The following is a 24,881-nucleotide window of genomic DNA, read 5'->3' as shown; positions in this document are numbered from 1 at the left end:
TGACTTTTTTTTTTTGGGAGGAAATCAGGGGATGGGTATCCGATCTGAGATACGTTTGAAGGAAATTGGGTCACATAGTGCCTTAACAAATACACTTGAAATGTGAACATTGTTCTTTAAAACACACTATCACTTGCAAGAGTATTCTGGCACTGACCAAGTGTGTACCCCTACCCTACCTATGGTAGGTTGGTTAATTGAAAAGCCATGTCTTCAGCTTCTTGCATGCATTTGCTAACAAACCATAGGCCCTGAAAAAGCGCTTATGAAGAATCCAGATTCAAGAGTTGCCCCCAGTATGTCCAGGACCTGCAGCACACACAAGCATAACACACACTCGTGCTGATACATTCACATGCACTCAAACTTGCACACTCACACTGTGTAACTCACTTAGTCTCTCATATATACACACATTCATGCACACTGATACATGCACTCTCTCTCTCTCTCACACACACACACACACACACACACTGGCTAACTCTGTGAATCCAGTGCTGGAAGTAAAACCAGGAAGTGAGAATTCCAGAGCTGGAAATGGGGAGCCAGTCAGCAGGATTAATAAGAGGAAGACCTACCTCAAGCCCTGTCTTGCCTTCTGATCGAGCTGTCTTTTCAGAAGCCTGGGCCAGGCCTGGGATCCCACCTTTGTTGCCTCCTTGCCCGAGGCATGCACAGTACATCTACTAAATAAAAATGATTGTACCTGTGTGAGAGGACATAGCTGAATTATACCCTTAGACATGCACAACCCAGAGATGCACCTGGGGAGGAGATAGTTGTGTGTACAGCATTTAGAGGCCCATATCTAGCAAAGAGCTCATTTCAGACAAGAATTTTTCTGGTGGTGTTTATGATTCTTATCAAGCACTCCTTACTTTTGATGACATTAAATGTTTCTTCTGTTGCTGTACTTTCTGGGCCTGATTCACAAAGAGTCTTCACGCATGTGGTGGAGGCTCCCGCAGTCATGGCGGGATCTTCACATTGCACTTTCTCATTGCAGTGATTTAGCAACGAGTGTGGAGATCTTGCAACTACTACAGAGCCTGTTTGTGAATTGAGCCCACTGCGCACTCTAGGAATCATTGAGTTGAGTTGCTGGGAACACTAGGGCCTTTTCTACGTGCAGCTTTTAAGATGTAAAGTTTCTACTTTTGGTATGTGATGAAAAGAGGAATTCAGATGAGGGATCCTTAACTCAATAATTCACCACTCTGATGAAACAGGGAAGGTTCAACCATGCCTGTGGAGTTTAAAGTCCCTAGTTAGGTGACCCTACATGAGGAAACCTAGTTATGTGTTGTATTTAATTTTATGGAATGTAATATGCAAAGGAGTTGGCCAGTACCTGCTTTGTTGCTTCCCTGGGACTACATCACACAGCCAGTGCTTTTGACATATAAGAATATGAGTGTGACATCTTAACAAACCAAAGACCGTTTCTCCAGGTAAACCTTCATGCTGTTTTGTTTCCTTACGCCTCATGAAATATGGTGAACTCCTGCTTTGCTATGACTGGGTGCTTAAAAGATTACCCTTAGTATTGCATCAAGCTTCGAAAATAAAACTGATGGAATCATGATTTATTTTTTAGAGAAAAGGATTAGTTCAGTATAAACAAATATGTTTATAATAGACATTGGTAGGTGTTGTAAAGTGCCCTTTTTGCATGGTCACCCCCTCCCCCAATTTATTTTTGATGCTAGATGCTGTTGTTTTTGACCTGTTGGGGTACTGGGGCCTGCTAACCAGACCCCAGTATATTTGCTTGCTCTTTCCCTTAAACTGTATGTCAAATTGTATAGGCGAGTTTGAAAGGAATTGACCACCCCTGTAAATCCCTAGTAATTGGTACCAGTGGTGCCAGGACAAGGCTGGTTATGGGGTCACCAGGGCTATGTGACCCAAGTAAAAGTGAGACTGCAGAGCTGCCATGTCAGCCTGCATGAGCAGCCTGCTGCTCGAGTGCGACTCTGCCCACACCAGGTGCAGGTAGAGTCCCTTTACTGCCCATACTACAGGTCAGTCACCCCTAAGGCAGGCCTCCTGTTTCCCAGGACGCAGGGTGCACTGTACTGTGAGTGACCCTGTTATAGCATTTAAAATGTGATGCTACCATGAGTAACCAGCGGTCCATAGAATAACATGGACTGGCATCTGGACAGTGCCAGATGTCCAGCTCCATGATGGCCCGGCAAAAGTTTCCCCTGTAGGTATCAAATATCTTGCTTTTTAACCTTGAGCATGATGCCCATGCTCAGGATTAACTAGCATGTGCCCGGGAGGCACCCTTAGGGGGTGCCCACCAAGCTCCTTGCTGTTTTGGTGGACTCTATCGAGCCTTTGCCACCACAGACAAGAGTCCTGCCAACCCTGCATGTTGTGTTAGGGCGGAGACAAAGGGCCTGGGCAGGCAGGAGGTCACATCTCCTACCTTACAGGCTGGCTAGTGTGAAAGGTAATCAAGGCAGTGAGCTTGAAAAGCTTCACCCGCCCTTGAAGTGTAATTACTTGTCCCCCACTCTATGACAAAGCCCCTCCTGCCCTGTCCAGCCCGACTGGCGGGAAATTAGTTATGCAGGAAGCGTACACCTCCAAAAGATTAGCCACACCTTTAGGGTGGGCTAGGAGGTCTGTACAGCCGAGAGAGGGTTCTGCCATCTTTGCAACCCTTGGGTTTAGTGGATTCTGGGTAGGAAAGTTACCCACTCCCACAGTAAGTGGTCACTACAAGGGTGGACTAGCCGCGGAACCAGTAGCCAATTGGCCACCTTCCCCCCCCCCTCACCCTCAATGACCACTAAAACCAGGTTTTGAGGGGCTCCTGGCACCAGAAAATTAGTTCTTACTTGCAAAGAAGAGGCACCAAGAAGACGTCGTCAAAGACAACAGGACCTGGACTCCAGCGTCCGCGCGCAGAGAAGACAGAAGTGGCCTGCGGAGACCACCACTGGAACTGAGTGACAGACGTGTGCCCAGGGTTAAAGCTTGTTGGTCCCAGCAAGAGGGACCCCAGTGGACACCGAGAGGGCAAGAAAGACTCCCCTGCCTGGAGGTACCAGACCCTGGTAAACTGCAGAAATAACCGCTGTGCTGAAATGAAGAAACTGTGACCCGCAGGCTCCGTGTGAGTGACCCTAAAGAAACTCGGAGTCCAGCATCCAAACAGTGGGAGTGAGGTCTCCGCCAAGTTTCAAGCCTCTACTTCCTGCCGGGTGACCTCCAGCTGTCGAAGTACCAGCGGACCACATTTGCAGCTATCAAGGCTGGTCTATCACCAAACAGGAAACAGATGGCTATTCGCACATCACCAACTCCAGAGCAGACCGACCTCTGCAACAACCCCTCTCCTGTGGTTCTGCATCCTGAAGAGAGTGACCTCGAGAGGAGCAGCAAAGCATCTTTGGCGCAACCAGCTCTTGTGATTGACAGCTAGAAGTCACCTTTGCACACGGAACCACCGGTGGTGAAGGTCTAACTGTTGATTCCTGGTCCTGGCTTCCCAAAGATCTCTACATACAAAGGGTAGAGCGTGTGTCCACCCACAAGTACCCGTTTACCAAGTGGTGCAAACATACCAGCCACTGCGGACCTGTCCGCACCAAGAACAGCCAAAGCAACTCTGCACCTGAACGCTTTGCGCAAGGTAAAAAGAAACTGACTGTTGACTCTTGGTCTAGGGCCCTGCAGAACATTAGTCCAGGTGGGCTCCCGGGAACTCACCCTGCAAGTTCCCGATTACACACTTTAGATGGCTCTTATTGATATCAGTGGAGAAAATCAAACAGTGAAAATACCCTATTTTCTAAAGCTTCTAAAATTCATAACTTCGTTGTGTGTTACTTAAAAAGTTTGTTTTGGTGTCTAAATTTTATGTACAAATAAGATGCATTTTTCTTGGATTTTTTCTTGGAAATTGGATTTGGATTTCTTTTGAGTTGTCATTTAGTTATCGTCCATGTTGGTATTGTGAAATGCTTTACACATGTTTCTCTAAGTAGCCTTACTGCTCTTTGCCATACTACCAGGATTGAGCTTGTTGTGTAGCCATTTTAGTTACAGCTCCATTCACGTTATACTAACACACTAGGCCGCTGTGCAATTTAACCTAGATACATTTTATTCGGCTTTGCATTGTTATTTTTACAATAACCATTTTTACGGTCTTGTTTTATTTTCATCTATCTAACTGTTTTGCCTAGTCCAGCATTGTGTTGTCAAACAAGACATTCTTGATCACTCTGTGCTTCATTCTAGGCTACAGTTCAGTACATTGCCGGTGAACGTGGTAGAAGTTTAGTCTCCAACATTAGTAGAAAATACACATCCTTACGTAGGGACATTTTCTCAGAACATCAGCTGTGTTGTTATATAAACACTTTCTTGTCCCTCACACGTTAGAGGGAGATTCCAGCCAGGGAACCACGACTGTATGCTGATTGCTGAATGCTTTGCTACAGATGCTAACACACACCACAGGCCTTTGCTCAGGTATGGGTGTTGATGTCTTCCCAGAGCAACCCGAAAGGCAGAATTAGAGCTTAACATGCTGTGCTCAAATTACAGCCTAGATAGGAAATAGACCTTCGACTATAGTGACAATATGATAGTGTTGTTTTTATGCTTCACTCTTCTTGTCGTCCTGGTTATTGCAGCTCACGCTTTGCTATCTAAGATGCAGTCGTTTTATTAAACTAATCATTGAAACATATACTGCTTCTGTTTGTCATTTATATATAAGACTGAATTGTAAATGAGAGAACCGGATGCAACATGAGTGACCACGACTTCCCTGAGAAGCCTAGTATGTCATGTACTCGGCTGCCCAATCATCACTGTCCTGTGGTAGGGATGAGGCACTGCTAGTTAGCCGGGGCAAAACCTGGATTTAGAGTGACAGGTGTCACCTGCAGAGGGTTAGACTCAGTCTCCCACACCGCAGACGATCCTGCTGCTCAAAATCCAATAGTCTCATTAGAATATTGAGAGCCTACGCGACATGGCACCACCAACGTTTGGTCAGAGTCTAATCTTCGGGTCCTCTGGAGTATCTCTGTCTCATTATATATAATGACGCCTTAATACCATATGCGGAGACGTCCATGGTACTGAGGACTTCCACCACAGCTGCGTAGGCTATCCTACTGCAGCTGGAGGTTGTTCAAGCTTGAACCTTAAAAGGAAAGCCCTATTTTGGTGTGCCTTCTCTGAACTCATAGTGTCACTACAATGGCGAATCCACAGCAGGTACAAATAGCGGTTAATATGAGACAACCTCTAATTGCACATTTATTAGCGAATGGCCTAACCGCCCAGCAGGGGGTCCAGTCACATTTGTGGTGGACGCCCATGCAGCTTATAGAACAGAACTTTCCTATTCTTGGGTCACATTTCCAGCAGAGGATGGGAACACAAATACATTTTACCAATACACACCTGCAAATGCGCCTGGACGGTACAGAGCATATGCATATTTAGAGATACCTCTATCTTATCACAAACATAATAATTGGCTTGATGGCGCCCTACCCCACACAATATTACCAGTAAGGTTAGGTCCTCTAAGTAATGATGGTCCTACCTGGCCATTATTAGCCACATATACACCACACCCTACGGTTGCAAATTTAGCGGTACCTGAGGTTCGTCGTTTATATACTGAACTGATAGCGATATTTAGCCGATTAGTACAATTTGTGATGCAAACACTAAATACAAACCCAGCACGTGTTGCTCCAGCACATTCACAAGTAGCAACGTCAGGTATAAATCCTGCAACTGTACATTCGATTATGGGTAAAGTACCCGCCAAACGAAAGGAAACTCCGTTTTGGTTAGCACAAAAGATTAATGCGCTGGAGGCAGTATTTCCCCATACGGGACCTCAGGATAAACATAGAATATTAACAATGTGCGGTGGGGCTTGCAGTGCGCATGCCGCTCCGTGACTTTCCACAACAGGATCAGGAACAAGAGCTGCCTAAAATAATAGCAGAGACCTATTCAAGTATTGGTCGAGATAGTCTAGGGGCCAGACCACAAAAACCACAATTTCAGGGAAAATCGAGTAAAGATTCCCCTAAGCAAGCACCTGAGAGTAATAAGAAACACTGGGATAAAAACAACAAACTGCTAAAAAAGAGAGGGGAGAATCTCCGCATATGGAGACCCCGCAGAATAGGTATAACCTCAGAAATAGATATAACATAAAAACGCCTGATAGATATCAATATACTGATACACGCCAATCTTGTTCCTTTCCGGACTCATCGGAAAAACGAAATGAGAGAGGCGGGCGATCAGAACGAAGCTCAGAGTACGTGAAACCGAGACAGGAATCACAATGCTCTTCAGAGGTTTCTGTTAAAAAGGAAGAGAAACCCGCCCTACAAAACCACAATTCAAAAAGAAAAAAGTGGCAGCAGTCATAGTCCGACATGCCACTCAGGAAGAGGGTCCTCTTGTAGAGTAAGAATTGGGCTCTAGCACTGCTAGATAGCGCGGCAGAGGTCACAATAGTTTGCCGGAATCTTCTAGAGCATCTGGAGGTGAAAGCAACTGATGACTTTATACAAGTAGAGACTGCAGACATGCGTGTCTCCATGCCTGATAGGGTGTACAAAGTAACGTTACAGTTAGAAGGAGACATTGAATGCATAATAGACGCAATCTTTTGGGATCCTGTAGTAAACATATATGATGTCTTGTTGGCAGAACAAGATTGGCCATCTGACTTTGTCCGTACCTGCCCATATGGAGAAGAAGTCATTAAGCCTTCTTTCTCGCCCCTTGTTCCAGAGGAACTCGCTGAATCCTATTCCACTGAATGGGCTTTAGCACAAGCACCCGCATTATACAGAAATCACGTAAGATGGGATAAAGAATCCCCCTACCATATAATTCCAATTAAAAGTGAACCTCAGCCACAACCGCAGTATTCTATAAAACATGAAGCAAAAGCACCAGTGAGAGAACAACTCACACAATTAGAGTACCAGGGCGTAGTTGAACCCTGTGTCTCGCCAATTAATAATCCATTATTCCCAGTAGCTAAGCCAGACCATTCATACAGAATAGTCTTAGACTACAGACATTTAAACAGTCATACACGCACTTATGCCATCCAAAACTCACATAGCACAGCGCTAATGAACAACATACTGCGTAAAAAATACAAAACAACACTGGACATTTCCAGTAGTTTTTTCTGCCAGAATATAGCGCCTGAGAGTAGAGACTTAACAAGTTTCAGTGCACTAGGCTCCCAGAAAAAATTATGTCGTTTACCTCAGGGGTATAAGAACAGCCCAGGACTATTCACAACTCGTGTCACTGCAATTTTGCAGGAGATTGACCCTGAAGCATTCCTATGTAGATGATCTATCTTACGGATGATGAATTACTACAACATTTAAGACGGGTAGCCCGCATTGTTGTAGGATTTGCCGAATTTTGGCTACCAATTCAACTTCAAAAAAACAAAAATAGCCTTCCTCAGCGTCCTCTTCCTAGGGTATGAGCTGTCAAGTGAAGGAAAGAGCCTAGCGCCACAATTCTTAGAGAAATGCATGCAGTTACAACCACCAAATACGATTTAAAAAAAACTTCAATCTCTATTGGCCTTCCTAAATTTTGGCGGAATTTATATTCCAGATTATGCTACACGCATAAAACCTTTACATGATCTAATACGTACCGATTTTTCAAGTAAATTCTGGACAATTGAACACACATGCATTCTTCAAGAGTTGCAAACAGACATGCTTGTGGCACAACACTTACACACGAGGGTCAACAAAACACATTTGGTCATCAGAGTAATAGCTGGGGCCATCAGTTTCACCTATGTAACATTCAATGAAGTTGAGTCAGTCCCGATTGCATACAAATCACATTTATATTCAGCAGCAGAACAGCGCTTCGCTCCCACAGAGAAAATTCTCACTGCTGTCCGGAGGTCTGTCATTAAAGAAAGACCTCTTGCCCAAGGAAAACGTATTATTTTCTTTTCTCCGATCCCAGCCCTAGAGGCTGTTACAAAAGCCTGCGTTCCAAACGCAAAAGCATTACATCCATGTTGGATACAGTGGGCTACATCTCTGACAGCCACTGATGTAGACTACATTTTAGACCCAAAGTTACAAACTCAAGAATTTTCACAATATGAAATAGAATACCCAGTTCCAGCAAATATATTGCCTATTGAACAATATCATAGAGTCATGTACACCGATGGCTCAGCACAACCTGCAGTTGGAACTAAACACCAATATTCTGTTGATTGCGCAGTCGTAAGTGGCTACATGGAGGGCAATAAATTCTGTCCTCTACATATCTTTACTCAAACCCTAGGGGTTTGCACAGCACAGTTGGCAGAATAGAAGCTCTGCTGATGGCACTGGAACACATGGATCCTGCACAGCTTACGCTGATTGTGATTCGTATTATTGTGTTCAGTCCTTTAATGAATACCTGCATTACTGGCGCCAGAATGGGTTCAGAGATTCCAAAGGCAACGCCATTAAACACAGACTTCTGTGGGGGAAAGTAGCAGATCTGAAAGAGACGCTACCAAATGTCCACGTTGTACACACAATTGGACACCAGCGTGTTGGAATACATGTTGCTGGAAATACAATGGGTGATGAAGCTGCAAAGTCAGCAGTGGCCGCTGTAGCTGCAGTGACTCGTTCAAGTTCCAAACCGGATGCAGACATTTGAGCAGCCGTGACAGCTACGTCCGATGGTAAGCCCTATCCTAAAGGATTTCCTAATAAATAATCCTACAGAATGGGAGAGCGCCTGAATGCTGAAGTTAGAACACCAGGTGTAGGTGTAAGGGACATTCCCAACAAAAACATAAGACCAGGGTTGATTAAAGCAGTGCATGAGGGGGTGGCATCTGCCTATGCTGGCATGACTGCTACAATTTCGATCTTGGTGGCCTGGTCTTTACAAAGAGAACAAGCAGTATGTCCTTTGTTGTGACATCTGTCAACAAATTAAAGTTTCCACTGCCAAGCGCCCGCCGCAGACACCCCTCTTAATTTCTAACAGACCATTACAATGTGTGTACTTGGACCACTGTGGTCCCCTAACACCTGATAGTGCATACAAATATATTTTAGTCGCTGTTGATTCATGCTCCAGATTTTTATGGGTGTGGCCACAACGCTCGGCTAACGTTCGAACTGTTATTAAAGATTTGCGAGTCTTTATCGGTACATATGCAGTTGCGGCTTTCCATTCAGACCAGGGCCCTGCTTTCGCCTCAAGGGCATTCAGGGACGCTATGGCTTCATTGGGGGTCCAACTCCAGTACTCGCCTCCATTTCATTCCAAGAGAAATAGTGTTGTGGAGTGATTAAACTGTGATTTAAAGCAACCCTTAACAGCCAGAGTCTTAAGTACGGGTCGTAGTTGGCTTAATCACCTATATGGAGTCCAGAGAGCACTAAATAATCTGCCTAGAAGGTCCCTGGGGGGGTCGTACTTCATATGAGTGCCTGTTTGGAACTCAAATGTATGTTCTGGATCTTGATGGTCCTGGCGTGGAGGCAGCAGAAACACCTTTTGACATAAATGAACATGTCACTGTCTTACAGGAATTGCAACAGTTCCATGATGATAATTCTTCTAACTGTGCCGCCTCCACAGGAATCAAGGATGTGCCTGTAACATCTACCGGCTGGAATCCCAAAGTTGGGGATGTTGTACGTGAGAAAGTTGCTGTGAAAAAGGAATTTGGCCCTTCTTATCGAGCACCAGTCCCAGTACTAGGGATACACGGTACCAGAACTGCAATTCTACCACCATTGGCAGGTGCCAAAGTAAATCGTTTTGTCTCTATTGACAATGTCAAACTACACCATGTGGCCGATCCTGCACAGCCGACCAAGAGGAACAGCCAGTAGTTCCCGAATCCCTCTCACTACTGGTGAAGAAGTTCCTCTACAAGTTCTATATACCAACACTGACACACCTCCAAGCTTGGGGAGGGTGGAAGATGATCTTGCATTAGTTCCACTAAAGTCAACTAATTTAGAAACATTTGACCAAGTTAACTCAACTCCGACACATACGGATGGTGCTACCTATAGTGTGCCACCGCAGGAAACACCAACTCCACCACTTACAACGGCTCCACCATTTGCACGAACTGCCTCTGGATATTTTGCCGACTTCAACAATGACTTCTCAGATTCATTCGCCTCTTCGGCAGCTGACTTGTCAAGTACCTGAAAGCTAAAAACTTGGCTTTAAGAAAAGTATTTTATTTTTCCATGGAATTATCTATGGCTCTCTTTGACTGTCTTAGCCTTTCTACTTTGGATTGATTTTGTCATCACCTTTTTCTTATTAATACATGGTCACTTTCTTCCTGAAAGATCAACAGTTGAACTGGTGAAGGAGATTTTAAAGCCACATTTTTCATCGCATAAAGTCCGAAGAGACTTATCCTTAGTGAACATTTCCGCAGTGCCAATTCCTGATGGGATTGTTTAGGACAAAGTAATGTTATATATATATATGGTCCCACAGAAGTTATTCAAATAACGTATGTGTTCAAATTATCAATGAATGATATAGTAATACCAGGCATTGTTTCTGATGATTGGGATGTGAGAACAGTTAATTCCATGATGTCTGAATTGCAATATTATACTGTCTTTGAAAACGAAGATGTTTACCAATTTAAAGAAAATTATGGCGATATGTTTTGCTATAATTATTATGGGCACCATTTCATACATAGAGCGAGCAGCCCCAGAACAGTTTTTAATTACACGCAACGGGAACATTGCCCGACTCAGCCACAGGGGAGTTCCAAAACACATTCTGAAAAGTTTGCATATTTTTCTGGGCACAATGTGAAAAATGCTGAGTCATATTATTTTAAAGTACCACCTACCAAGGATATACATATATTAATGACCAATACGAAATTTAAATATTCAGAATCCTTTGTTTCCCGATTATTGGTAGAAGGCTATGAATATTGGCTGAAAACGATTGATCTGAAAAGTGTGTGGGGAACAAGAAATTGGCAAATTAAGGGAAAGGAAGCCTTGTTTAGAGCATGCCTTATTCCTGTACAACTGATCTTTTTAAACGAAATGGTACAACAGACAAGTTGTTTAGGCTTAACTAAAATTAGGGAATTAAACATGCCCAGTATACCTGCCCCCGCAAAGTTTTATAAATGGCACAAATATACAAATGCACCTGAAAATAAGCTCGATGAATGGGTCCAGAATGGTACATTTAATGCATCACTGACACATCCTGGCGGGTAGTTATTGTGGCCAATAGATACCAATGGGTGTCATCAGCGTTTTATTAACTCCTCAGGGTTTTAGGACGACTAGGCCAGACCCTCGCTATATATCATCAGAGCATGCGGTTATAATTACAACATATAGTGTGGGAAAATTGTGCCAGCAATGGTTAAAATCATCCTCACTAGACTTGTTAGAGAACACTTCAGTCTCCTGTCTAACACCACTGACATACCAGATTTCTTGTTAGGCCCCCAAATACCACGTAGGAAGAGTTTCTTATATGCAGTATATAATGAAATTTGGAAACTTTCCCATCAAGATGCTGCTGCCCGGTTAAGGCAAATTGATCAGGAAAATCTAAAAAAAGGAATTTGCTGTTGTGGATAATGGGATTAACACCTTGTCTGACCGGATATATACAATAAATAATATCGTCTCTTCTGCTATAGACATTATACAATCAGATATGTCTTCTTTACACCATGGACAGTCAGATCAGGTTAATTATGCAGTTGGGTTGGACACGTCAAACATTGAAGGCAGGTCGAGTTCCCTGGCAGCATGTCAGTGCAAGGGAGATATTTTCTTCCTTTAATTTAACGCAACAACAACTAATGGCTAAGAAGGAACAACTTATGTCATGCTTTACATCGAGAAATTAGAAAAGTTGCCTTTTACTGTGGCCGAAATACCATCTGCTGAGTGGTTAATACATGGGGTTATTAATCTGACTATTTCAACGCTTCAATTCACCTCCAGTTTAAAACACATTCCGGTAGGCAGATATGAAAAGCTAGGAGATAGTTACATTCATGAGGTGTGGGAGCTTCCCTTCTCGTCCAAAAGCTTCAGTGGCATGAAAGAAGTCTGTCTTAGCGGTAGTGAATGCGAGACTTCAGTCAGCCGTTCGATGATTTGTAAACAGCTGTCCTTGCATGGGGTGTGTAACGCCTCTGCTGCGAACTTGGCTTGTTATCTGAAGGGAGTTCCAGTCCCCTTGATTAGACAAACGTTCCAGGTGCTTTCAAACGGCAGTTACGTCCTCCTCAATGGTGAAGACTGTTGTGGCATGTGGGCTGGAATAATTTACGTTGTTTTGGTCTCTAAGGTCGTTACATGCTGCGGGAACGTACTCTTCCCCCCACTAGAATTAGGGAGGTAGCTGATATTTGGCCTCGCATTGCTTCTTCAAATGTGAATTTTGACAAGTTAAGCAGACTCAGGGCTTTACTGTTTCAAAAGCATGTGGCCCTTACATCTGCACGCAAGACCTACGCACTTCAAGTGGAAAGGTCATCAGCAGAAATACAGTCCCTGTTAAATACAAACTTTCCGAGACACTTTGGTGAACTCGTGATACGAATATTCAATGCATCCAGTACAACTGGAATCGCACATTTTTTTCAAAGCTGTTGGTTCTGGTTTCATTCACACCTTCTCCCCCATATTCGGTTTGATACCTTCAGCTATTCACTCAATTTTCGGTAGTATTCTCAGGGGATTTCCAATAACTTTGGCTTTATTAGCTAGTATCTTGCTGTTGCTGTTGTTTATGCGCAATGGCTGTCCCGCCACAACGAGGAGAAATGACGGCACTCCCATCAGCGCAGCTGTGTCGTGAGCATATGATGCAGTATTTTGGAGCAGCACTTTTGGAGCAATTGGAGTGTGGCTGGTCTTTGTCATTCAGACCGGTTTTTCATTGTGTGCAGCCTGTGTTTCGGTGTCTCTGGTTCTCTTTCGAACATGCACTGGAAATCTGCCTTTCGCAGTAGCGCTTGTCGGCGGTGGAGGCTGATCTGTTGATGTTCTCGTTGAGGGTTCATTACCAGACATGCGCATTGAGGTTGCGTTTGCTTCGTGAAGCTGCTTATGAGTTAGCCTTCCTGGAGGAAGTTGTTGACGTATATTTTATTCGACTTCGCATTATTTTTACAATAACCATTTTTACGGTCTTGTTTTATTTTTATCTATCTAACTGTTTTGCCTAGTCTAGCACTGTGTTCTCAAACAAGACATTCTTGATCACTCTGCTTCATTCAAGGCTACAGTTCGGTACATTGTCGGTCAACGTGGTAGAAGTTTGGTCTCCAACATTCATAGAAAATACACATCCTTACGTAGGGACATTTTCTCAGAACATCAGCTGTGTTGTTATATAAACACTTCCTTGTCCCTTACCCGTTAGAGGGAGATTTCAGCCAGGGAACCACGACTGTATGCTGATTGCTCAATGCTTCGCTACAAATGCTAACACAGACCACAGGCCTTTGCTCAGGTATGGGGGTTGATGTCTTCCAAGGTGAACCTGAAAGGCAGAATTAGCGCTTAACATGCTGTGCTCAAATTATAACCTAGATAGGAAATAGACCTTCGCCTATAGTGACAATATGATAGCGTTGTTTTTATTCTTCACTCTTCTCGTCACCATTTTAATACTGTCATGTTGTGTCGTCTAAAATGCAGTCGTTTTATTAAACTAATCATTGAAACATATACTGCCTCTATTTGTCATTTATATATGAGACTGAATTGTAAATGAGAGAACCTGATGCGACCTGAGTGACCAGGACTTCCCTGAGAAGCCTAGTATGTCATGCACTCGGCTGCCCAATCATCACTGTCCTGTGGTAGGGATGAGGCACTGCTAGTTAGTCGGAGCAAAACCCGGATTTAGAGCAACAGGTGTCACCTGCAGTGGGTTAGACTCAGTCTCCCACACCGCGGACGATCCTTCTGCTCAAAATCCAGTAGTCTCGTTAGTATAACGAGAGCCTACGTGACGAGCTAATGTTTACTAGTGTGAACACAAGGTATACTACTGGGTAACTTGATAGTATTACATGGTAAGACTCCACAGTCCTATCACATAATATTGCCTCCTTGCTACAGTAGGGGAAGTGGAACAAACAAGTGCACTGGTAGTCCTTGCTAGAAATGTTGAAAAAACCTTTAGTATTTTCAGCATTCTAAAGTATCTGAATAGTTACAGCTAGAGCGTTACAAAAATCCCAAACAAATTCAGAAAGCAGCAGCCCATGACTATACTCATCCAAAGCAGTCATTCCATCCTTCCTTGAAGTGCTTGTAATTGGTCCTGCCTCAGTATTTGGCCCTTATGGTACAGAACAAGCAGTCTGATGCACCAAGCATGATATTGTATCACACTACAAGTCTGTCGTAAAAACAAGGAAACCCATTCACATTTGGCTCAGTTTACAAATAGAAGTGTTACCAACTTCATAACGACAGGGAAGCAAGCCCGATAGTGCCCATCTACATCGATGCTGGATGAAGGTGAGATAAGGGCGTCACTTATCCCTAGACACAGCAGGCAGCAGTGCAGCTCAGAAGAGGTTGATATTAAGCTCATAATTTGTCAGAAGCCTATCTCTGACCAGTGAAAGAGCAGGGATGTGGCAGGCACTGGTAAAAAAAGAAAAAAAAACTAGAATGGACTTTTCTTGAGTGGTGAATCCCTGCATCATTTCAGTTTCTGAGGTAGTTTGTTCAGTCTTGATGTCACAGTGGTAAACTTGCAGCTCATCGTCCTGGTTTAACAGAAAAAGGAAAGCAAACTTGTTACAGATGCAAATAGTGCATTGCTACAAATTTTGAAGATCAGTGAAGCACAGAGTAGTGCACTTGCACAACAATTGAAAGTTCTCACCTTAGTTGATTGAGTATTTCCGATATATATTATTAATTGTAATGGATTAAGGCTGTATTATATGACATAAAACACAAATAACTTGATGGTTAATAATGCAGCACCACCATGAATGGAAGAACAATCATGGTAAAAAAGATCTGTAATGTCTTCATATTTAGAAACCAACAATTTCTAATTGCAACTGTGTAGGCAGTACCACTGTGTTAACTGGCCAATTAAGGGCTTAGTCTGAGAATTTGTCAGTGCAAGCAATATCTTAAATTTGTTGACTTAGAACTGAAGAGCTTTGAGCATGCACGTATGACAGTGATATCATAAATTGTTGACTTTGGAATTGAAGAGCCTAGTCATAATATGAATCTCTGTTGACGATATCCTAAATTAGTCGCTTTTGGAATAGTAGGATGCTCCTAGGGTGTGGATCAGTGTAGGTAATATGTTTCACTTGTATACTATAGAACTGAAGTGCCTATTCTGAATAAGTGTCTTTGCAGGCCCCGACAAGACCCTATAGATTGTTTGAGTTGAAGAGCCTATTGTGAACTCTTTGTTATTATTGTTAAACATTATGAAATGTAAAGTTGTCAGGTAATTTTGAGGCCTGATAGTTCAATTAACAGCTTGTGTAGCCTTGCCAAACATCTTCTGGATTCTTTTGTTCAAATCTTCCAAGTTCCAGCATGCCTATAGAAATTGACCCAGTATAAGATCAGCTGTGAAAATTGAACACGTTATCTGATTTAGTCATTACTTGTTTATAAATTTCTGCATTGCCATTCTCTGCCACACCATTCTTTTTATTGGTTTAATCGTTTGTTTCTCTTTAAGATTATGATTGTCATTTATGATTTCTTTCCCCTTTGACCCATCGTATTTTGTTTCTAACCAGCTTACAATCCCTTGTTAAAGGTGACCATTTGTGAATATGCCATGTAAATGTGTTTATAATTTATGCCCCTCTTAATCTTTGTTTGTGGCAAAGAAGGACAGACTTCATTCAGAATTACCCCATCCTGCATGTATTTATGGAAATTATTTCCTTGAACACTCGCACACAAAACTAGATCTAGTGTTTGACAGAGCAACTTCAACAATCTAACATTTCAGAAACGGAAAGCAGAAGGGCCAGTTGAAGCCGAAGAAGACTACACAAAGGTTAATGTGGCTGATTCAAAGAGCAAAAAGGTATGTGTTTTAATTTTTTGCTGAACTAACAATCTATCTACTTAGGTTCTCTGGACTTTCTCAGTTGGCTTAATTTTGGATTTGAAGTTGTTTCTGTGTGTTTAGTTTTAACAAACTTTTTATTCAACACTTTCCACAACAAGTATTAAAAAACGCATGCAGCATCTAATTGTGTGCATTGCTATGTGTAGAGTGGTATGCATGATGGTTCTAAAGAGACTAAGGTTTTACATACAGAATTTTTATTTTTGCTGAGTGTGTGCTCAGAAATGTCTACTCTCTATTAGTCTAAATTTGTTGGTGGGTTCCATAATTTATTTATACAACCTGACAAGCATTCTTCAATAACAGTTAAAACAGCGTCGCAAAAATATTATCATTTGGATTACACAAGTTGAGTGCTACACTTATGCGTACTTTTACCAGCATCTTTAAAAACTGAACATCCCCACTTCCTGCGTGGCTAGCACGTAAGTCCCCTGCATGATTTATACGTAATATTCTATGTTTGAGGCATAGAGGTATTTGGAATCTATTGGTTTTTTTTTTGGTTTTTTTTGTTTTACTGAAGTAGTTTGCCCAAATTAGGACATACATTTCCTTGTACTTTTGAGCATATGCCTCTTGTTGGTAATTCATTAACCCATGTTTTGGCAAATATTTTAGATAAATCAGGACTGGAACCAAACTCCAAAAACACTTGGAGAGACATTCTTCTGAATGAATTACCAACGCCATCAATAAAGAGATGATTGAAAGCTTAGGAGGATTACATTTTAAAAAAACAGTAGCTTCATCACCAAACAAATATTCAAGTGTTTTGTACCAGATTTAATAAACCACATATTGTATGAACCTGCTTTAGAAAATATCTGGAAGAATAGATATAACTTGGACATACCTTCTGAATTATAAGGACTGTTTTGGAGTCAACAGAAAATTGAATACAAATGCAGAACGTAATTTTATTAACAGAGGTTTATTTTCAGCATCACCACAAATTAGTTCTTGTCAATTATTGAAGAACTAAGAAAAGTGGAAAATAGTCAACTAAAAATAAAACAATCCCAATCAATCTGCGACTATTTTGAAAAGCTGGAGGTCAGACATGATTATGTAGAAGATCCTTTAAATGTAGCCCTGGGAAGGAGCAGCATTACCATCTGCTACTGTTTATCAAACTGATAATTTCCCAAGGCAACACTTTCCATATCCAGAATATAGAAACAAGAATAAAGGCAAGCTAGGATAGACTACAGAATGATCACAGAACAGGGCAGAAAGGGAGAAACCTAAGAATGATACACACATCCCCCCTAAAAGAAATAAAACAAAGAATAACTGTGTTGTAATGCACTGCAGACTATTTTTTATAAAATATGATATCAGTTACCTATCACTAATAGCAATTACCAAGATTAACGCGCAGAATAATAATACACAGTAAATTACATCATTTACAACAAAAAAGTCCCATTAAATGGCAACCAAATCTTTTAACTTATTGGAAGTAACAATAATTTGTCCAGAACAAATCCTTTTGACCTTCAGCCTTGAATTTTCTTTTGTACCGCTATGTTGAGCACACCTACAACCACTTTCACAGTGGTGATTTTCCACCTTAACTTTGTATCTGTAATACCATCATGGTGTTCTTCAAAATTACATTCCTTGTGCAAATTACATTCATTGTGCACCCATCCATCAGAACACCATCTAGTAGTCCATAACCTTTGACCATCCTCCCATACCATTCCTTTCCATGTTTGCCCCATCCAACAATTAAAAATCTTTAACTGCATTTAGCTGTGCATGATAACCAGTTTCCATGAAGCAGGTGCATGATGCTCATTATTTCAAACCTTTCCAGAACCAACCCTTGCCACATAGATTGAAGTGGTACAAACTGAATGTTTCAAAACGCCCTTCCCTTCTTAGCCACTTTAATTCCCTTCATGACCCACACACATAGGGTTTTTTTGTGTGTTTTTTTTTTTTAAATAACACTTTTCACACCATTTCACCCATCATGGTATCTCTTGCATAACAACTGCACTCTCTTAATATTCTCTTGAAGAACGTCTAGGTGCATTTAATCCAAATTGTCTTTAGTAACAATAATTATTTTGATTCTGTAGGGGTTAATACCCAGTCGTGTTGTTTAAAAAAAAGAAAAAACAATTATACCTCTATTTCCCAGTTCTGGCTACTTTTGCTAGCCAGCCCTGTCATCCCATTATCACCCAATTAAATTTCTCAAATTCTTCAATTTCTGCTTGAGTGATGCAGGGAAGTAGTTTTGTATTTAATGCCATTGTGGCAAAGAAAATTCTCCATGCATTCTCACTTTAATTGTGAAATATTTTCACTCCAAATTCTCTTTGGTATTCATCTCTGAAGAATATCTTGTCTACAAACTATTGTACTGCATCACAATTCATCTTTTTTTTCGTTTTTACAGTTTACAATTTCAGGATCTGGCCACTTGAGAAAATATTCTGTCAACACAATAATGTACTTTTGCTCCATCCAGTCCCTGAGCTGACCCATTATGTCAATTGCCAACAATTGCCACTAAAAATTGGAACAATCCAGGGGACACAAATGAGGTGTCTGCATGGCTTGCAATTTATCCAACTTCTCAGACAACTTTCTACATTGAAATCCTTTCCAGGCCACCAGTACAAATCTTTTGTCGTTCTTACTTTTAGCGATCTCTAAATGTCCTTCATGGCGTAAATGCTAACTTCTTTTCCTTAACAGTTTGAGAGATATAACTTGAGATATAACTTTACAAGCCATTTTACTCTTTTAAGTTATGCTTAACCTCCAAAACGCCTTATTTTTATTTTCTGTAACTTCTTAACTAGGCAACCTTCCCTCAAATACTTCCTTGCTTTCCTCAGTGTTTGATCTCCAATGTAACACACTTTCCATTCAAAGCAGTGATAGCTTTCCTATACTTATAGTGGAGATTTTATTCCCACTGTCCATTCACCACATTGATAGCGTTCTTTCACTTATATTATGAAATTTGGTACTCAAATCACTTGTCATAGGTACATTCTATCATGGGTAACGATGTTCTGCTAAAAAAATCTTCAGCCTTCATTTTTAAAACTGGAAGATATTGTTCCTTGTAGTTATAATCCTGCAGCCTTTTGCAGAGCCTGGCAAATTGTCCTGAGCTACTAAACCGGTCTTACCAAGGACTATCATTAAGGGTTTGTAATCACATCTCAATACAAGTTCAATTTCCCAAAATGAATTGGTGAAAGTGTTTCAGATCCCACACACGTTACCATTTTCAATGTGGACAAAGAATCAATCAATCAAGATTTATAGAGCGCACTAATCACCCGTTAGGGCTCAAGGCGCTCGGGGGGGAGCTACTGGTCGTAGAGCCATGTCTTGAGGCGTTTCCTGAATGTCAAGCGGTCTTGGGTCTGGTGAAGGTGGAGCGGTAGGGAGTTCCAGGTCTTGGCGGCTAGGTGAGAGAAGGATCTTCCTCCGTCAGTGGTGCGGTGGATGCGGGGAATGGAGGCGAGGGCGGGGCTGGAGGAGCGAAGATTGCGGGTGGGGGTGTGGAAGGTGAGTCTGTCGTTGAGGTAGGCTGGGCCTGTGTTGTGGAGGGCCTTGTGTGCGTGGATGAGGAGTTTGAAGGTGATCCTCTTTGACACTGGTAGCCAGTGAAGATCTCTGAGGTGGGGGGAAATGTGGTCACGGCGTGGGATGTCCAGAATGAGGCGGGCGGATGCGTTCTGGATTCTTTGCAGTTTTGTTAGGAGTTTGGTTGTTATTCCTGCATATAGGGCGTTTCCGTAGTCTAATCGGCTGCTGACCAGGGCGTGGGTGACAGTTTTCCTGGTTTCGACGGGAATCCACTTGAAGATTTTGCAGAGTATGCGGAGAGTGTTGTAGCAGGAAGAGGAGATGGCATTGACCTGCTGAGTCATGCTGAGTGTGGAGTCCAAGATGAAGCCTAGGTTGCGTGCGTGGGTGGTGGGTGAGGGTGCTGTTCCTAGGGAGGTGGGCCACCAGGAGTCATTCCAAGTTGAGGGGTTGGTGCCAAAGATGAGGATTTCTGTCTTGTCTGTGTTTAACTTGAGGTGGCTTGATTCCATCCAGCTGGCTATGGCGTGAAGTCCATTGTGGAGGTTGTTCTTTGCAGTTGTAGGGTCTTTCGTGAGGGAGAGGATGAGCTGAGTGTCGTCTGCGTAGGAAACTATGTTGATGTGGTGGGTTCGTGCGATGTTGGCAAGGGGGGCCATGTAAACGTTGAAGAGCGTGGTGCTGAGCGAAGATCCTTGGGGAACTCCACAGATGATTCCGGAAGCTTCTGACAGGAGCGGTGGGAGTCTGACTCTCTGGGTTCTGCCTGAGAGAAATGACGAGATCCAGTCGAGTGCCTTGTCGCGGATTCCAGCGTTGTGTAGGCGTGTGCGGAGAGTGTGATGACATACTGTGTCAAAAGCTGCGGAGAGGTCCAGGAGGATGAGTGCTGCTGTTTCTCCTTCGTCAAGCATCAAATCATTAACATTTATAAAGCGTGCTACTCACCCGTGCCGGTCTCAAGGCGCTAGGGGAAAGGGGGGGTTACTGCTGCTCGAATAGCCAGGTTTTTAGGAGTCTCCGGAAAGTAGAGTGGTCCTGGGTGGTCCTGAGGCTGGTGGGGAGGGAGTTCCAGGTCTTGGCCGCCAGGAAGGAAAAAGATCTCCCACCCGCCGTGGAGCGGCGGATGCGAGGGACGGCGGCGAGTGCGAGACCAGAGGAACGGAGGAAGTGGGTGGGGACGTAGAAGCTGAGGCGTCAGTTGAGGTATTCCGGTCCCTTGTTGTGGAGGGCTTTGTGTGCGTGGGTGAGAAGTCGAAAGGTGATCCTTTTGCCGACTGGGAGCCAATGCAGGTGTCTCAGGTGTGCGGAGATGTGGCTGTTGCGGGGTACGTCGAGGATGAGGCGGGCCGAGGCGTTTTGAATGCGTTGCAGGCGATTTTGGAGTTTGGCTGTGGTCCCGGCGTAGAGGGTGTTGCCGTAGTCCAGGCGGCTCGTGACGAGGGCGTGGGTCACGGTTTTTCTAGTGTCGGCGGGGATCCAGCGGAAGATCTTGCGGAGCATGCAGAGGGTGAGGAAGCAGGCGGAGGACACGGCGTTGACTTGCTTGGTCATGGTGAGAAGAGGGTCCAAGATGAAGCCGAGGTTGCGGGCGTGGTCTGTGGGGGTCGGTGCGGTGCCGAGGGCCGTGGGCCACCAGGAGTCGTCCCAGGCGGACGGGGTGTTGCCGAGGATGAGGACTTCCGTTTTTTCAGAGTTCAGCTTTAGGTGGCTGAGCCTCATCCAATCTGCGACATCCTTCATTCCCTCTTGTAGGTTGGTCTTGGCGCTGGCGGGGTCCTTGGGGAGAGAGAGTATAAGTTGGGTGTCGTCGGCGTAGGAGGGGATGATGTCATGCTTGCGAACGATGTTGGCGAGGGGGCTCATGTAGACATTGAAGAGTGTCGGGCTGAGCGATGAGCCTTGTGGGACGCCGCAGATGATCTCGGTGGGTTCTGAGCGAAACGGAGGGAGGTAAACTCTTTGGGAACGGTTTGAGAGGAAGGAGGCATCCAGTCCAGGGCCTGGCCTTGGATCCCGGTGGAGCGGAGGCGGGTGATTAGGGTGCGGTGACAGACGGTGTCGAAGGCAGCCGAGAGGTCGAGGAGAATGAGGGCGACTGTTTCACCGTTGTCCATCAGGGTTCTGATGTCGTCAGTGACTGAGATGAGGGCGGTTTCCGTGCTGTGGTTGGTTCGGAATCCGGTTTGTGAAGGGTCGAGCAGGTTGTTGTTTTCCAGGAAGGTGGTCAGCTGTTTGTTGACTGTCTTCTCTATTACCTTGGCTGGGAAAGGCAGAAGAGAGATGGGGCGGAAGTTTTTCAGGTCGCTCGGGTCAGCCGTAGGTTTCTTTAGTAGGGCGTTGACTTCGTCGTGTTTCCAGCATTCGGGGAAGGTAGCAGAAGAAAAAGAAGAGTTGATGATGGTCTGGAGGTGCGGGGCGATGATGTCGTCGGCTTTGTTAAAGATGAAGTGAGGACAGGGGTCCGAAGGGGCGCCGGAGTGGATAGAGTTCATGATGGATTTGGTTTCTTCAGTGTTGATGTGGGTCCAGTTGTTGAGGGTAATGGCCGGGGGTGCGGGTTCGGTGGTGTTATGTTGGGTCTGTTGTCCGAAGCTGTCGTGGAGGTCGCTGATCTTGCGATGGAAGAAAGTGGCGAGGGATTCGCACAGATCCTGTGAGGGCGTTGGGGTTGGAGAACTCCTTGACGATGCTGAAGAGTTCTCTGCTGTTGTGGCTGTTTTTGTCCAGTGTCGGTGAAAAAGTTATTTTTAGCAGCGCGGATCAGCGGTGGTGTTTGCGGGTAGCGTTCTTGAGGGCGGTCATGTTGTCCGTGGTGTGGTCCTTGCGCCAGGCCTTCTCGAGGGCGCGACAAGTTTTCTTTGAGGGTGTCAGAGAACCAGAGAGGTTTCTTGGTGTTGGTCTGTCGATGCGTGCGTTTGATGGGAGCAAGGTTGTCTGCGCAGTTGGAGATCCAGTTTGTGAGGTTGAGGGCTGCGTCGTTGGGGTCGGTGGTGAGGGCGGGTTGGTTGGCGGCGAGTGCGGAGAAGAGTTGCTCTTTGGGGATCTTGTTCCACTGTCGACGAGGGACGGGTTGAGTGCGGAGGTGGCGGGTCTCGCGTCGGAATGTGAAGTGGACACAGCTGTGGTCGGTCCAGTGTAGAGCGGAGGTGTGGCTGAAGAAGACGTGTTTGCTGGCGGAGAAGATAGGGTCAAGCGTGTGTCCGGCGATGTGGGTGGCTGTGTTCACCAGTTGTTTGAGGCCGAGGTTGGCGAGGTTGGCGAGCAGGGTGGTGGTGTTGGGGTCGTTGTTTTGTTCCAGATGAAAGTTGAGGTCGCCTAGGAGGATGTAGTCCGGTGAGGCGAGGGCGTGCGGGGACATGAAGTCGGCGATGGCGTCGCTGAAAGGGGCGCGCGGTCCGGGAGGACGGTAGACGAGGGATCCTCTGAGGGTGGTCCTCGGGTCGGTGCGAATCTGAAAATGCAGACGAGAGGGGTGTCTTCGGTGGAGGTGGTGACGCTGATGGAGTCTTTGAAGACGATGGCGATACCTCCTCCTACTTGGTTGGTGCGGTCTTTTCTGGAGATCTTGTAGCCTTCGGGGATGGCGGTGGCGATGTCTGGAGCAGAGGAGGCGTTCATCCAGGTCTCCGTGATGAAGGCGACGTCCAGGGCTGTGGAGTCCAGGAGGTCCCAGAGTTCAACGGCGTGCTTGTGGACGGAACGAGCGTTGACCAGGATGCACTTGAGGTGGTTGATGGCGCGTGGGCTTGTGGTCGTGGTAGTTGCGTGGTGGAAGATGCGTTTGCAGGAGTTGCAGGCGAAGGGTTCATGGGTGCATTTGGGGTGAGCTTGGAAGCAGGTGTTGGAGCGTCCTGGGTTGAGGGCGTGGAGGGTGGTGGGGTCGTAGCGGATCAGCGGGGCTTGGGAGAGCTGAGGACCAGGGGTCGTGGCTCTGGGCGCGGACGGGTGCAGACGGGCTTGCCTCTGGCGCGCCAGCGGCGCGGTCACGCAGCGGCCGCCATATGAGGTAGGAGGGGGGGGGGGAGGGGTCAGCTGGGGGCGAATGGGAGCTGAGGGCGCATGGGAGCTGGGGGACGGGGGCGTGCAGGAGGTCGCGGCGGGAAAGCGCGAGGGAGGGGGGACAGGTAGAGTGAGAAGAGCTGGGGGAGGGGGGTTTAAGGGTGGAGGGGGGTGAGTGTTAGGAGGTTTAGGAGATTAGAGAGAAAGATAGGAGTAGGGTTGTGAAGATAGGGGAGGGGGGGTTGTAGAGGTGGGTGAGGGTGAGTGGTAGAGTCAGAGGATAGGAAGATAGGTAATAGAGGGGGTGGCGGGAAGGGGGGGAGAGATAGAGAAATAGATAGAGAAAATAGAGAAATCGATAGCTAGAGAAATAGATAGATAGAGAGATAGGTAGATAGGAGGTGGAGAGTGAGGGAGTTAGATAGTGGGATAGAGAGATAGGTAGAAAGGAGGAGTGAGGGAGGTAGATAGCGAACGGGTTAGATAGGGGTGATAGAGAGGGGGAGGCGAGTGAGGGAGGGGGATGAGGCAGGAGGGCAGGCGCGGGGAGAAGAAGACGGAGGAGGCAGAAGAGCCGAAGGCAGAAGATAGAAGACAGAAGACCGGAGGAACAGAAGACCGGAAGAACAGAAGCAAAGAAGACCGGAAGAACAGAAGAGCAGGAGACCAGAAGAACACAGAAGAACACAGAGGAACACAGAGGAAGATACAGAAAACGAAGAACAGAAGGCAGAAGACCACAGAAGAAGATGAGGAAGAAGAGAGGCGACAGGAGAGGCTGAGAAGCACACAGAAGAAGAGAGAAGACGGGGAAAAGAAGAGTACAGAAGAAGATTACAGACTAGGAGCGAGGAGGAAGAACAGAAAAAGAAAAGAAGCAGGAGAGAGGGTGAGTAGCGCGGGGCAGAGCAAGGGGCTGGGAGGTGGGGGGTACTTACTGTGAGGTGGGTCTCAGGAACTCAGGAACCTGGAGGAGCTGCAGCGGCAGGGGGAGCGACCTACCCTTGGGTCAAGGGTCGCTACCACTGTCGCGCAGCGGCCGCCATATGAGGTGGGGAGGGGTCAGCTGGGGGCGAATGGGGGTGGGGGCGTGCAGGAGGTCGCGGCGGGAAAGCGCGAGG

General features: G+C 45.1%; 1 protein-coding gene across 2 annotated transcripts in view; it reads left to right on the top strand.

Annotated features, from left to right (window-relative positions):
* The window catches only part of RNASEH2B (ribonuclease H2 subunit B), a 202,527-nt gene that overhangs the window by 157,705 nt on the left and 19,941 nt on the right, over window positions 1–24,881 (top strand). For both annotated transcript variants that reach the window (XM_069205347.1, XM_069205346.1), the window contains one exon: window positions 16,069–16,146. In XM_069205347.1, coding sequence (XP_069061448.1) covers window positions 16,069–16,146 — 78 coding nt within the window. The remainder of the gene's footprint in view (window positions 1–16,068; window positions 16,147–24,881) is intronic.

The sequence above is a fragment of the Pleurodeles waltl genome, chromosome 8 (assembly GCF_031143425.1).
Source record: "Pleurodeles waltl isolate 20211129_DDA chromosome 8, aPleWal1.hap1.20221129, whole genome shotgun sequence".
Lineage (NCBI taxonomy): Eukaryota > Metazoa > Chordata > Amphibia > Caudata > Salamandridae > Pleurodeles > Pleurodeles waltl.
This window is presented reverse-complemented; position numbering and strand designations above follow the sequence as displayed.